The sequence below is a fragment of the Bos indicus genome, chromosome 7 (genome assembly GCF_029378745.1).
Source record: "Bos indicus isolate NIAB-ARS_2022 breed Sahiwal x Tharparkar chromosome 7, NIAB-ARS_B.indTharparkar_mat_pri_1.0, whole genome shotgun sequence".
NCBI lineage: Eukaryota > Metazoa > Chordata > Mammalia > Artiodactyla > Bovidae > Bos > Bos indicus.
In genome coordinates, this window is record NC_091766.1 from 52,019,465 (window position 1) to 52,035,344 (window position 15,880).

At 41.2% G+C, this 15,880-nt stretch overlaps 3 protein-coding genes across 3 annotated transcripts in view; all 3 read left to right on the forward strand.

Moving 5' to 3' along the window:
- Nucleotides 1–15,880, forward strand: part of LOC109562123 (protocadherin beta-4) — a 149,114-nt gene that overhangs the window by 104,193 nt on the left and 29,041 nt on the right. The gene's annotated exons all lie outside the window — the stretch shown is intronic.
- LOC109562127 (protocadherin beta-14) lies at nt 1,752–5,374 on the forward strand. The gene has a single exon (XM_019965081.2). It carries the CDS (start codon nt 1,925–1,927, stop codon nt 4,322–4,324), a length of 2,400 nt encoding a protein of 799 aa, XP_019820640.2. The 5' UTR covers nt 1,752–1,924; the 3' UTR covers nt 4,325–5,374.
- On the forward strand, nt 11,562–15,149 carry LOC109562128 (protocadherin beta-18-like). Its single transcript, XM_019965082.2, has one exon. The coding sequence runs from the start codon at nt 11,758–11,760 to the stop codon at nt 14,146–14,148; it is 2,391 nt and encodes a 796-aa protein (XP_019820641.2). The 5' UTR covers nt 11,562–11,757; the 3' UTR covers nt 14,149–15,149.

Here is a 15,880-nt window from a genome sequence, read left to right on the forward strand (position 1 = left end):
TGTTGCCTTAAGAAATTTCCACAGCTACTCCAACATGTAGCAATCATTCTGATCAGTCAGCAGCCATATAACTGGAGTGTAACTGCTTTACGGTGTTGTGTTAATTTTGCATGAATCAGCTATATGTATACACATATCCCCTCTCTCTTGAGCATCCCTGCTACCTCTCCCCCTCCCTCCTCTCTAGGTCATTACAGAGGACTGAGCCGAGCTTCCTGTGCTATACAGCACCTTCCCACTAGCTATGTATTTCACACGTGGTAGCATATATATGCTATCATAATTTCATGCAGCCATGAAATTAAAAGATGCTTACTCCTTGGAACAAAAGCTATTACCAACCTAGATAGCGTATTAAAAGCCTAGACATTACTTTGCCAACAAAAGTCCGTCTAGTCAAAGCTATGGTTTTTCCAGTAGTCATGTATGGATGTGAGAGATGGACCATAAAGATAAGCACCAAAGAATTGATGCTTTTGAACTGTGGTGTTGGAGAAGACTCTTGAGAGTCCCTTGGACTGCAAGGAGATCAAACCAGTCAATCCTAAAGGAAATCAGTCCTGAATATTCATTGGAAGGATTGATGCTGAAGCTGAAGCTCCAATACTTTGGCCACCTGATGTGAAGAACTGACTCATTGGAAAAGACTCTGATGCTGGGAAAGACTGAAGGCAGGAGGAGAAGGGGATGACAGAGGATGAGGTGGTTGGATGGCATCACTGATTTGATAGACATGAGTTTGAGCAAGCTCTGGGAGTTGGTGATGGACAGGGAAGCCTGGTATGCTGCAGTCCATGGGGTTGCAAAGAGTCGGGCATGACTGAGCAACTGAACTGAACTGAACAAGCACTTACCAGCCACTTTGTAAATATTAAACCATTAGATTCCTATAATAATCATCCTAGAAGGTAAACATTAATATTACCCCTATTTTATAGGTAAGGAAGCAGAGGTACATAATTTGCCCATGACTGTAGACAGTGAGTAGCAGAACTAGGATTCTAACGTAGATACTGTGATTCCAGAATCCATGTTCATAACCACTATGCAGTGCTATCTCCTGGGTATAAGATGTCCCTTCTAGGTATTTACATATTACTATTTACCTATGCAAACATTTTGGCATATTTTGATTATTTATGCCAAATAATATGCCATTTGATTACTTTGGCATATTGTGATTACCAAATTTTCTAGCCTTTGAGCCCCATAAAGACAATGTCATGTCCTTAATATGTAGTTTTTAAAAATATACAAGTGAAAAAGTAATGACAATATTAACCATAACTGACTAAAATCTATAAGTGTTTACAAGACTGGAGAGGAGAATACATTTGCAATAACTCAAGAAATGGCCTGAATAAAACATAATTTTTTTCAGTTCAGGATATTTTAATGGTTCTTCTTGTCAAGCATTCAAAACAGTGATAATTCAATGAATTTCATGAATTTTGTTTAAATACTGATTTAAAAGAAAATGGGGAAATGCAAACACAGATCGAATATAAAATGTATTAAGGTTCTATCACTAAATTTGTGGTCCTTATCTGTTAGAGATACTTAGTGAAGTATTTAGATGTAAAAATACATGATGTCTGGGATTGCTTTAAAATACTCCAGATGAGTTTATGAGTTACTTGTTCAAAGAGAAAAAATTTTTTACTGAAAAAAAATCAGAGAGACACATGGTGGCGCTGCAGTATAACACAAAAACAGTGCTTCTACAACACAGGGCTCCATTATTCATGAGAACAGAGAACATCCAACCCACTGAAAAGAGAGGTATTAAGGCGCTTCGCCTACAGACTTGGAGGTTTATATAGCCTTCAGAAGTTTCCAACTTAAAAAAAAAGATCAGAGCCTCAGTTTGCAAAATTAGGGATGAACTAAGAAATTTCCACAAAAAAGGTTTCTTCAAAGAACCATGGAGATCAGAGGGGCACTCGTTCTGCGGAAAAGGCAAGTCCTGATTCTCTTTGTTTTACTGGGATTGTCTCAGGCGCGTCCCGAGTCTGTGCCCTATTCTGTGGCAGAGGAAACAGAAATCGGTTCTTCGGTGGCTAATCTGGCAAGGGATCTGGGGCTTGGTGTGGAGGAGCTCTCTTCACGGGAGGCTCGGGTAGTATGTGATGATAATGAAAAGCATTTGCACCTCGATTTGCTGACTGGGGATTTGCTGATAAACGATAAACTGGACCGGGAAGAGATGTGTGGCTCCACGGAGCCCTGTGTGATGCATTTTCAGATGGTATTGGAAAACCCTTTACAGTTTTTTCAGGCTGAGCTGCACATCAAAGATATAAATGATCACTCCCCTACATTTCTTGACAATGAAATAGTTATTAAAATATCAGAAAGTACCACTATTGGAACTACATTCCTAATGGAGAGTGCCCAAGATTTGGATGTAGGAAGCAACAGTCTTCAAAACTACACAGTTAGCCCCAATTCTCACTTCTACATTAAAATTCAAGACAGCGACGATGGAAAGATATACCCAGAACTGGTCCTGCACAGAGCGTTAGATCATGAGGAGGAGCCTGAGCTCAGATTAACACTTGTAGCACTGGATGGTGGAAATCCCCCCAGGTCTGGGACAACTTTGGTCCTCATCAAGGTCTTAGACATCAACGACAATGCCCCGGAATTTCCTCAGAGGCTCTATGAGGTGCAGGTCCTGGAAAACGCACCGGTTGGCTCTTGGATTATCACCGTCTCTGCTAAGGATCTGGATGCAGGAAATTATGGGAAAATACTTTATACGTTTTTTCATGCATCGGAAGATATTCGTAAAACATTTGAAATCAATCCAATATCTGGGGAAGTTCATTTGAGATCACAACTGGATTTTGAAGTAGTACAATCCTACACTATAAATATTCAGGCAACAGACGGTGGGGGTCTTTCCGAAGAATGCACTCTTTTGGTGAAAGTAATAGATACAAATGACAATCCGCCAGAAGTGATCATCTCATCAATTACAAAGATAATTCCAGAGAACGCCGCAGAGACGCTTGTGGCTCTTTTTAGTGTCCGAGACCAAGACTCTGGAGAAAACGGAAGGATTATTTGCTCTATCCAAGATGACCTCCCATTTTTTCTGAAACCGACCTTCAAGAACTTTTTCACCCTAGTTTCAGATAAAGCACTGGACAGAGAGGAAAGAGCAGAGTACAATATCACCATCACGGTCACTGACATGGGAACCCCAAGACTGAAAACCGAGCACAACATAACCGTGCTGGTTTCCGACGTCAACGACAACGCCCCCGCCTTCACCCAGACCTCCTACACCCTGTGGGTCCGCGAGAACAACAGCCCCGCCCTGCACATCGGCAGCGTCAGCGCCACAGACACAGACGCGGGCGCCAACGCCCAGGTCACCTACTCGCTACTGCCGCCGCCCGACCCGCTCGTGCCCCTCGCCTCCCTCGTGTCCATCAACCCCGACAACGGCCACCTCTTCGCCCTCACGTCCCTGGACTACGAGGCCCTGCGAGCCTTCGAGTTCCGCGTGGGCGCCACAGACCGCGGCTCGCCCGCGCTCAGCAGCCAGGCGCTGGTGCGCGTGCTCGTGGCGGACGCCAACGACAACGCGCCCTTCGTGCTCTACCCGCTGCAGAACGCCTCGGCGCCCTGCACCGAGCTGGTGCCCAGGGCGGCCGAGCCGGGCTACCTGGTGACCAAGGTGGTGGCGGTGGACGGCGACGCGGGCCAGAACGCCTGGCTGTCGTACCAGCTGCTCAAGGCCACGGAGCCCGGGCTGTTCGGCGTGTGGGCGCACAACGGCGAGGTGCGCACGGCGCGGCTGCTGAGCGAGCGCGACGCGCCCAAGCAGCGGCTGGTGGTGCTGGTCAAGGACAACGGCGAGCCGCCGCTGTCGGCCAGCGTCACGCTGCACGTGCTGCTGGTGGACGGCTTCTCGCAGCCCTACCTGCCGGCCCCGGAAGCGGAAGCGGCGGCCGCGGCGCCGGCCGACCCGCTCACCGTCTACCTGGTGGTGGCCTTGGCGTCGGTGTCGTCGCTCTTCCTCTTCTCGGTGCTGGTGTTCGTGGCGGTGCGGCTGTGCAGGAGGGGCGGGGCGGCCTCGGCGGGTCGCTGCCCGGTGGCCGAGGGCCACTTCCCGGGCCACCTGGTGGACGTCAGCGGCACGGGGACCCTGTCCCAGAGCTACCAGTACGAGGTGTGTCTGATGGGAGGTCCTGGGACGAATGAATTTAAATTTCTGAAGCCGATTATCCCTAATCTTCCAGTCCAAGACACTGGTAGGCATATAGGGGAAAATGAGAACTTTAGAAATAGCTTTGGACTCAACCTTCAGTAAAATAATTTGAACTTCTGATGTTTTGTTATTCTTGGCAAACTGTAGACACCCCCTTTTTTTTGTAGGCACCTTTTTGCCAATCTGTAATATATTTTATGTTGGATGGTAGTTGCATGTATTATCATTTCTTATGCTCTCCTCGCAGTTGCTTTAAAAAGCTTTAGTGGCTTTAAAATTAGTGGCTATAATGTCATGGAAAAATAGTTTTGATTTTTTTGTCATTTGGTCTAAATGTCATAGTAATGGAGTTATTGCTAATTTTTTGTTGTGATAATGGTGTTATGCAAGACGACATTATTATTTGAAGGTGTAAATTCTAAGGTATTAGGGAATGTCACTATATATGTAATTTACTTCTAGATATTTCATCAAAGCATAGATAGATACTTCAAAAATTAAAAGTCCTGTTGACTGGGTGGAAAGTATATTGGATCTTATTGCACACTTCCCTTTGAAATTTTTCATCATAAAGGGTAAAAGTGCTACCTGTCCATATTCAATAGTAGGGTACCTTATTTGTTTTGGTTATTGTTATATCGAGTTTTTCATGAATTTATGACAAAACTGACCACATTGAAAATTAGTGATTTCTTAAGTAATTTTCCTCTTTCCTCATTGTCGTTGATGCTGTTTTGAGGGGAGTTCTGCTATTTTACATTGCTTTGTTTTCTCTCAATATGCCACATTTGCCAGTTTAAATTTGTATTATAGTGTTCATTACATAGCTCGATTGTTTATGGTGTCATCTTAAGTAAAATACTCCTCCACTAGAAGAATAAAGATAAAAACTTCTTAAGAATTAAGATGAAAATTCAAACTGTTAAAGAAATGAACTCAGTTCACTTTTCTCTTAATTTTTAAAAGTAAATATTAAAAATCCTTAATATTTATGCTCTTTCTCAGATGTTCACAAAGGATGGGTCTATATTAATGGCTTATAGATGCCTCATGGTGTTCCAAATCATAATGTCTCCAATCTGTAAGTGTACAGTTCAGTGGAGATTTTGGTAACTAGAATGTAGTGTGGCTAATAAAGCTACTATGCATATACATTTCTGTGATTTCTCTTATAAAATTAAATATTATAGACTAGATGATGTAGTAAAATGCAATTTTGCTTGATGTTGTGAAATGGGTAAAACAAATTCCAATTTTCTTAGGAAATTTTTCTTTGCTTCATGAAGCTTTTACTGGTCTTATTTTGCATTGCAACAGATACTTACTAGTTGTGAGAATTTTATTAACTAGACATTTAAGCAGTACTGCTGCTGCTAAGTCACTTCAGTTGTGTCCGACTCTGCGACCCCATAGATGGCAGTCCACCAGGCTCCCCCGTCCCTGGGATTCTCCAGGCAAGAACACTGGACTGGGTTGCCATTTCCTTTTCCAGTGCGTGAAAAGTGAAAGTGAAGTTGCTCAGTCATGTCTGACTCTTAGCAACCCCATGGACTGCAGCCTACCAGGCTCTTCTGTACACGGGATTTTCCAGGCGAGAGTACTGGAGTCCGGTGCCATTATACAGTCCTGAAAAAAAAAATGTTTGGACCCTCTTTACCTCTCAGAGGCATAAGAAGCAAATCTTACTTTTCTTATGCATAAGAGTAAGAATAGACAAGAACAAAATACTCTACTTGAATAATTCATAAACAAGCTTGTACACTGCCAGATAGAATGAAATTCAAGGTCAGATCCTTTTATATAGGAAAATTTAGTCATGACCGAAGAGATGTCAAAATTACCGGGGGGAGGGAGAGACTGATTACTTTTCCAGTAAAATTGGCTGGAAAATTCACTATATAAAGAAAATATCTAAGTAAAAATCTCTTTACAACCTTACTGTTGGTTTCACTTTCTTAAACAAGGTTTTTAAAGTGCAAACAGGAGGTGGAAGGAGGTTCAGGAGGGAAAATGTGTATACCTATGGCTGATTCATGTTGATGTACGGTAGAAACTAACACAATATTGTAAAGCAATTATCCTTCAATTTAAAAGTAATAAATTTTGAAAAGCGCAAACAATAAAGATAAAAACTGACAAACATTACTACCTTAAAACTAGAGGATAGCTCAGATAAACTAGCAGATGGGATGCAGGGAGAAGCTACTTGCAACATTTTAACTCAGAAGGATTAATATTTAGGTTATTCAGATAACTCCTGTAGATCAGCAAAAGTCAGAAAATCAAGGGAGCCAATAGAATGTTTTTTAAAGGACGAAAGAGAAAAGTAATTCAAAAGAGGGGAAAACAAAGTCTGAAAAGAACACGAAGTTACACACAACCTCATTAGTTGATGATATACATGATAAAATAATTTTACACCCATAGATGAGAAATTTGGGTAACATCATATGGAACCATAGATGTATATGCATAGAAAATTGCATATACCCCCATTTTGAGGGAATTTCAATAGTATTTAATGAAATTTAGTATGTATGTAAATTTAGTATTACTAAAAATATAAAAATATACACAGTTTATGATCTAGCATTTCTACTTTGGGGCATAGAGCCAGAAAATTCTAACACAGCTTTACAAAGTGATGTGCATAAGAATGTTTATCTTGGGAAAGCAAATAATGGGAGTCTGTCTACATATTCATCAGTAAAGAAGCTGATAAATGTGAAACATATTTGTGAAGGAGCACTATGCATTATTCAAAAGGAGTGAACTTACTCTGCCTACAATCCTACAATCTGCAGGAAACCTGGGTTGGATTCCTGGGTCAGGAAGATCCCCTGGAGAAGGGAATGGCAACCCACTCCTGTATGTTTGACTGAAGAATTCCATGGACAGAGGAGCCTGGTGAGCTATAGTCCCCCGGGTGGCAAAGAGTTGGACATGACTGAGCGACTAACATTTCCCTTCACTTTACTATGCAGTGTTGAAAAGGAGTGAACTAGGTGTACAATCACATGGATAAATTCCAAATGTTTTAAAAGGAAGAAAAAAGGAAAAAAGAGACTGAGATTTATAGTACAGTACCAATATATCCGTATAATACATAATATCTTATACTTGTAAAAATATACAAATATATAAACATATTGGAAGAAAAGAAGAAGGAACAGATGTAGGAAAGAAGATGTGTATTTTACATATAGGGTGAAGATGGAAGTGTGAGCTATACCAATATCAATGACAAAAAAAAAAACTATTTCTTCAAAGACATTGCTTAAATTGATTGCAGCATCATAGTTGATTTAGTATTGATCAGATCAAGTTGGTTAAAATATATATACTATTTCTCTATCCTCTCAATAAGATCAATTCTCCACACTCCATGAGAACAAAGTATTTGCTTCTCATTTTGAGATATAACAATATCCTTGAGATTTTATATTTTTAGTAAGGGTGGTATAGATTATGTATACCAACACTCCTACTGGAAAAAAATAGTTTAATAAAACACTAATACATTGTCAGGTCACAGTTAATGTTAAAAGGTAATTCAGAAAGATAAAGCAACACCCAATCAATTTTTTTCCCTGGGATTTGGAATTCTGGGAAATGTGAACCTCTATTTTGATGGTGTATATGGGGGAGAAAATCAAAGCCTAACATACTGAGAAGCTGATAGAAGACCTTCACTTCAATAAATTCAGATTCCTAAGAACTACCACCTTTATGATAATAAACTGGAAATTGATGAGCCCTTGTGTACAATTTTAGCCTTGAACTTTATTTTTAACGTTGCACTTAATTTAAGGTGGTAGTTGACAAGTAGTCGTCCCAGATCTTGATAGAACCAAATGGAGACCTTCTATGAAAGAAGGTTTATTCATCTTATGCCTAGAATTATTTATATAAATAATTTTTATGTTAACTTGAATATAAAGAAAACTGGATGCACAAGGAAATATGACACCATGAGTGAAACCCAACAAAACATGAAACAAAAAAATAAACTTGCAAATGGGCTTCCCTGGTGGCTCAGACAGTAAAGAATCGGCCTGCAATGCAGGAGACCAGGGAATCCTTGGGTGGGGAAGATCCCCTAACGGAGAAAATGGCTACCTACTCCAGTATTCTTGCCTGGAGAATTCCATAGACAGAGGAAGTCTGGTGGGCTATGGTGCATGGGGCCGCAAAGAGCTGAGCGCCTAACAGTTTCACTTTTCAAATTTGCAAACACTTCAGATGTTTCAGTTTATCAGACACACTCTATAATAAACTAACAACTTCAATTGAAATAAAATATATAAAATGAACAGGAAACAAGAAACAATAAAATGTGAAAGATTAGGAAAGAATCAAATAGAACTCCTATAATTGAAAAATGTGATACAATTTTAAACTGCATAAAAGGTTTAATAGAAAACTAAATGCAAAAAATAATGTGTGGAGCGAAGATAGAGCAGAAAATAACTTATCCCACATGCAGCTCATAGGGTTAATAAGATAGAAAATATGGGGGAGATGGTTAGAAAAGGATAATAGAGTAAACAAGTTTAACATATTTATCCAGAATTCTAGGAGAGATGAGAAAGACTGATCAGAGGCAATATTTGGAAAACTAATGACTGGGGGACTTCCCTGGTGGTCCAGTGGTTAAGAATCCACCTTGCAAAGCAGGAGACATAGGTTGGATCCCTGATCTAAGAACTAGGATCCTACATGCTGCTAGAGGGAACTACTGAAGCCCCTGCGCCCTAGAGCTGGTGCTCAACAGGAGAAGCCACCAAAATGGGAAGTCCAAGCACCACAACTAGAGAGTAGCCCCTGCTTGCTGCAATTAGAGAAAGCCTGCATGCAGCAATGAAGACCCTGGTGCAGCCAACAAATCAATCTTAAAAAAAAAATGGCTGGGAATTCTTCAGAATTAATGAAAACATAAGTGCACAGATTCAAGAGACCCAAATAAGCCTAACAGGATAACAAAAGATAACCATACCTGGAAACATCATAGTGAAATTTGAAAAAAGCAGAATTTTTTTAAAAGAAAAGTCATAGGCAAAAGACTTTTCATATTTAAACACATGATAGACTGAAAGCTGTGTTCCATGTTGACAATTTCTCAACAGTAGCAATGGAAATTTTTAAAAAGTAAACTACCTTCAAAGTGCTAAAAGAAATTAGCAAACCTTCCTGCCTAAATAGTCTTTGCTCGTCATCAAATAAGGGAATCAAGTTAACTGGATGTCAGTTGATTTAAAATTAATCAAGATCATGGGAGAGAAGTGGGGTAAAGCTAGTTTTCAAATACACTTTCTTATACTTTTCCTCTGTCCCTCCCTTACTACAGTCCTAAGTCCAGGAATTTGACTTAATGTCTATCTTCATCTCAAGTGACATCCAATTCTTCCCTAGTCTAGTAGATCTATATGACCATGACCACTTCTAAATAGAGTAGTCTTTTAGAGCTGCATCTCTAAAATCACAAATTCAAACATACTTCTCTTAATTTACAACTTACATTATTTCTCTAAGGGCTTCAGTCACCATTCAGATCAATAAGTCCCAAATTTTCTCTGCAGCCCAAACCTCCTTCCTCACTTTATATAATGTAAGATTATTTATGTAATAATTTATATGGATGCTCTATGGACACCTCAAACTCAACATGTTTTACATCAAAATTTTCCCTTCATCAAAACTAAATGTTTTCTCTAGCTCTATACATATGCCTTCTGGTCTTCCTGTGTTCACTCTATCAGTTAACAGAACTAACATTCACCCAGTTCCCTAAGCCTGAAAAAAAAAAAGTACATTTACTCATTCTTATCCTACTCTGTTTAATCACCACATACTGCATATTTTATCTTTATTATCCTAATACAACTCTATAACTGCATTTGTAGATGAGAGCAGTATCACCTAACTGTATTAATGCAACAACTACTAATCTGTCCCTTGCCTTTAGTCTTACTCCTCTGTGATTTATCATCAACCCTGAAACAAGATGATCTTTTAAAAAATAAAACTGGGTCATGTCACTTTTCTACTTACAACCTTTCAATAATCTCACATTTCTATTTATGTAGAGTCCAAATACCTTGGCATGTGTTACAAAATTATTTGTTGATCTTTCCAATCTCACCATTTCTCTCTTCTTGCTCTATGGCTCAGCCACACTGATCCTATTTCAGTTCTTCCAAAACACTTCTTTCATTTTGGATCTGTACGACCATGTTTTTAGTTTGTTGGAAATTTTAGCCCATGTCCAATTTTTATTTGGATTACTCATACTCATTTTTCATGTATCAAACCAGAATTTACTTTTTCCAGAAAAGTCTTTCCTGTATTCCAAATTTTGGTTAGGTGACCCTCATCTATGCTCTTATACAAGCATGAACTTTTGCTTATCATGGCATTCATTATGCTCTATTTTAAATGTGTGATCACTTTTCTGCCTCCATCTTTCAGGACAGAAACTATGTCTGTCTGTTTCCCATTCTACCCCAACACTAATCACCATGCCTAGCACAAAGTATATGCTCAATAAATATTTGCCAAACAAATTAATGAATGGAGGAATAAAATATGTAGAATTATGTCTCTGAAAGGCTTGGGTGTACAAAACAGAATTAAGTTCCACAACTAAACTGGGCTCCAGTTCGTTCAACTTTTTAAAAATGTTGACAGAAACTGGACATATCTTATGTTATTCAATACTGATGAGCATTTACTTTCTACTAATGCCAGGTAGGTCACTTATGGAGTATTCCTAAATAAACAGTACCATTTACCCAGCCAGTATTGTTCAGCTTCCCCTGAACAACTGTTTTCATATAGCAGGTTCAGTTTCCAGTGCATGCCTTTATCCTTATCATTTTTTGAAGTGTATTTGCCGATACCTAGAGAAGACTAAGTTCTCTGGTCCCATTTCCAATTTTCCTTGGAAACTCTTGCTCACTAAGTCAATTACATAAAAGAGTCCTCTTAACTATTTTTAGTTGTTTTATATATTGTCTTCAGAGGGAGCATAACTTAGCTTGGGATGATACCTTAAATACGCTTTTTATATCCACCACAGCTCTAGAGATTGTAGTCTATTGTGTTAAAGACGTAAAAGTAACAGCATCACATACCACAAAGAAAAAACTCAGAAAAGAAATATAGGAGAAATATAGGAAAACAGGAGAAAATACCTTTTGCATCATCAACAAATAGGATAAATTAATATTTTGTCTCAAACTTACTTAACTATATTTAAAACCTGAGAATCTGCAGAGTCGCGTGGTGGCGCTGCAGGATAACATTGGGAAATATTTGTACCATCAGACGCTCTGGTTTCCGTGAACCTTTAGAACTGGGAGTGCCGGAGAACCAGTGATTAAAAGAGGCTTTCAAGAGAAAGCTAGGGAGCCAGAAACTCCTTTGCCACAAAACTGCAAGTCTTCAGGCTCCCAAAGGTTCATGCTGATAGATGAGAGAAGCTGTTTGAGATTGCATTGAAATGTTTCCGCAGAAAGGCATTTGACTAGGGAGCCATGGAGCTAGGAAAAGGAAACCCTCAGCAGATAAGGCAAGTGCTGCTTTTCTTTGTTTTCCTGGGAGGGTCTTTGGTGTGTTCAGAGACCTGGCGGTATTCTGTAGCAGAGGAAACGGAGATCGGCTCCTTTATAGGCAATGTGGTGAAAGACATAGGTTTGGGTGTGGAAGACCTGGCTGCACGAGGGGCCAGAGTCATCTTTGACGATTATAAACCACACTTGCGGTTGGATCTGCAGACTGGCAACTTGCTTTTAAATGAGCAACCGGACCGGGAGGCACTTTGCGATCTTACCGAGCCATGTATATTGCATTTCCAGGTATTACTTGAAAATCCTTTGCAATTTTTTCGGGCTGAGCTTTGGGTTGAAGACATAAATGATCACACTCCCACGTTCACAAACAAACATATACTTCTGAAAATCTCAGAAAGCACTGCTCCAGGAACCTCGTTCCAAATGGATAGCGCTCAGGACTTAGATGTAGGAAAGAATGGTGTCCAAAACTACACGTTAAATCCCAATCTTCATTTCCACCTTAAACTGCAAGACAGTGAGGACGGTAGAAAATACCCAGAGCTGTTACTGGACCAACCTCTGGATCGAGAAAAGGAGCCTGAGCTTAGATTAACGCTTACAGCCCTGGATGGAGGGTCTCCAGCGAGGTCTGGAACTGCACTGGTGCGTGTGTTGGTCTTAGATATCAATGACAATGCCCCACAGTTTGAGAGGTCCGTCTATGAGGTTCCGATACCAGAAAACAGCCCTCTGGACTTCTTGGTCGTCAGGGTGTCTGCTACAGATTTAGATGCAGGAATAAATGGAGAACTATCTTACTCATTTTCCCACGTTTCCAGAGACATACAGAAGACATTTGAAATCCATCCAATTTTTGGTGAAGTCCGTTTAAAAGCGTTTCTGGATTTCGAATTACTTCAGTCTTACACAATAAATATTCAGGCCATTGACGGTGGGGGCCTTTCAGGAAAATCAGTAATTTTAGTTAGTGTTGTAGATGTAAATGACAACCCGCCAGAAGTAGTCGTAACATCTCTTACCAGCCCCATACCAGAAAATTCATCGCCGGAAATGGTGGTCGCGGTTTTTAGCCTCAGAGACCAAGACTCTGGAGACAACGGGAGGATGGTTTGCTCAATTCAGGACAACCTTCCATTTCTCTTGAAGCCTAATTTCAAGAATTTCTACACCTTGGAAACAGAGAGCCCACTGGACAGAGAGAGTAAAGCTGAGTACATCATAACCATCACGGTCACTGACATGGGAACCCCAAGACTGAAAACCGAGCACAACATAACCTTGCTGGTGTCCGACGTCAACGACAACGCCCCCACCTTCACCCAGACCTCCTACACCCTGTGGGTCCGCGAGAACAACAGCCCCGCCCTGCACATCGGCAGCGTCAGCGCCACAGACACAGACGCGGGCGCCAACGCCCAGGTCACCTACTCGCTGCTGCCGCCCCCCGACCCGCTCGTGCCCCTCGCCTCCCTCGTGTCCATCAACCCCGACAATGGCCACCTCTTCGCCCTCACGTCCCTGGACTACGAGGCCCTGCGAGCCTTCGAGTTCCGCGTGGGCGCCACCGACCGCGGCTCGCCTGCGCTCAGCAGCCAGGCGCTGGTGCGCGTGCTCGTGGCGGACGCCAACGACAACACGCCCTTCGTGCTCTACCCGCTGCAGAACGCCTCGGCGCCCTGCACCGAGCTGGTGCCCAGGGCGGCCGAGCCGGGCTACCTGGTGACCAAGGTGGTGGCGGTGGACGGCGACGCGGGCCAGAACGCCTGGCTGTCGTACCAGCTGCTCAAGGCCACGGAGCCCTGGCTGTTCGGCGTGTGGGCGCACAACGGCGAGGTGCGCACGGCGCGGCTGCTGAGCGAGCGCGACGCGCCCAAGCAGCGGCTGGTGGTGCTGGTCAAGGACAACGGCGAGCCGCCGCTGTCGGCCAGCGTCACGCTGCACGTGCTGCTGGTGGACGGCTTCTCGCAGCCCTACCTGCCGGCCCCGGAAGCGGAAGCGGCGGCCGCGGCGCCGGCCGACCCGCTCACCGTCTACCTGGTGGTGGCCTTGGCGTCGGTGTCGTCGCTCTTCCTCTTCTCGGTGCTGGTGTTCGTGGCGGTGCGGCTGTGCAGGAGGGCTGGGGCGACCTCGGCGGGTCGCTGCCCGGTGCTCGAGGGCCACTTCCCTGGCCATCTGGTGGACGTCAGCGGCACGGGGACCCTGTCCCAGAGCTACCAGTACGAAGTGTGTCTGACCGGAGGAACTGGGACCAGAGAGTTCAAGGTTCTAAAGTCTGTTGCCTCCAATCACCGGGGGTCCATGATTAATGTAGAAGAAAACTCAGACTTTCTGAATGGTTTTGGATTCAATTAGGAATTTATTAGTTTATTGGAGTTGGAAATTCTTTCAAAATACAGTTTCCATTTGCTTTTAGATTCATATAGAATTTTTTTTGCTGACTTCATTTTCCTAGTTAAGGTTAGCAATTTTTCTTGAGTATATAGTCATATATATGCTCTTTATTCTATTTTGATGGAAAGATCATTCAACTTCATTATTGCAAAGTCACAAACATTTAATTTTTCAACTTTTTGTCATCAAACACTATTGATATGAAGATGACCCAAGACGCATTCTGTTTGATTGTTGTTCAGAAACCGCTTCCTAATTTTTTGATACTGTGGTTACTTGGGAGATGAGCATCATAAAATATAATGAATTATTATTATATCTTCTATTGAATCATATTATGCCTACCTGTCTTAAATTTTTTAATGGAGAAATGTCTGCAAAATGCATGTTTTTGTTTCACAATTGTATTAAATGGAAAAGACTACAATTTCTCCTATACTTAGACTTTTGCTCTCTTTACATCAACCTTCTGTATATAATATATATGAATGTTACTGAAATAGTATTTCAAAATATTTAAATAATAGGTCCCTTTTGTAGTGTCTATCTATCCCACCCTACCTTTTTCAGAAAACTTCTCTCTTCAGTAATAGTATATTGTTGCAACCATGTTTATTTTATATGACTTATCTCCCTCTGTGATTTCAGATAATCAAAGTGGTAGACATTACTGATACAAGCTTGACCAATCTCATTTTCTCTGCTTTAAAAAATGGCTTTATAAACTAGTATAAAATAGCCCATTACTTAACAAGAAAACTATATCATGATGGCTAAATACATGAAAAAAGCACCGAAATTCAATCTACTTAGATAAGTGAAAAGTGAAAGTGAATTCACTTAGTCGTGTCCAACTCTTTGTGACCCCATGGACTGTAGCCTACCAGGTTCCTCCATTCATGGGATTTTCCAGGCAAGAATACTGGAGTGGGTTGCCATTAAAGGAGATGCCTAAAGAGTAACCTTGTTGTGGATTTTCTGATCTCTTTCAAGTAAGATTTCTCTATTGAGTTTTTGGAAGCAAATATGCTATATTTTAATAAATTTCCCTCTAAATAAGATAGGCAAATTGTTTTTTCCCCTTGTCAAAAGCACTTTTAGGTAGTCTTGCATGGTTTGGACCTTACTATTGGTTTGAGATGTTAAAAAATAATGGTTTTCATATTAATGTACTATGTAGGATCAAAGATTGTAGAATATTAGTAGTCTTTGAGGGTCTATAAAGAATTGATGGATATTTCCAAACTGAATGGTATTTGGAGTGTTAAACAGAAGTTAGAAATTCCTAGAAAAATTCTTTCTTACCTAGTAGAATAATAGGTCCCACAGTAGAATTTTCTGCAACCCTATGGACTGTAGCCCACCAGGTTCCTCTGTCTATGGGATTTTCCAGGCAAGAATACTAGAGTGGGTTGCCATGCCCTTCTCCAGGGGATCTTCCCAATCCAGGGATCGAACCTGCATCTCTTCTGTCTCCTGCATTGGCAAGGAGGTTCTTTACCACTAGTGCCACCTGGGAAGAAGCCCATTATGACATTAATTATATTCAAAAACACTGACAATGTAAAATATGTTCTTAAAAGATGTATGACTTATTTGTAGATTCACTAGAGCTTTGCTATTATGTTCTTTCTTTATTATAATATATTCCTTTACTTATAGGAACCAGGGCATTTTGCTATTTAATGAAAAA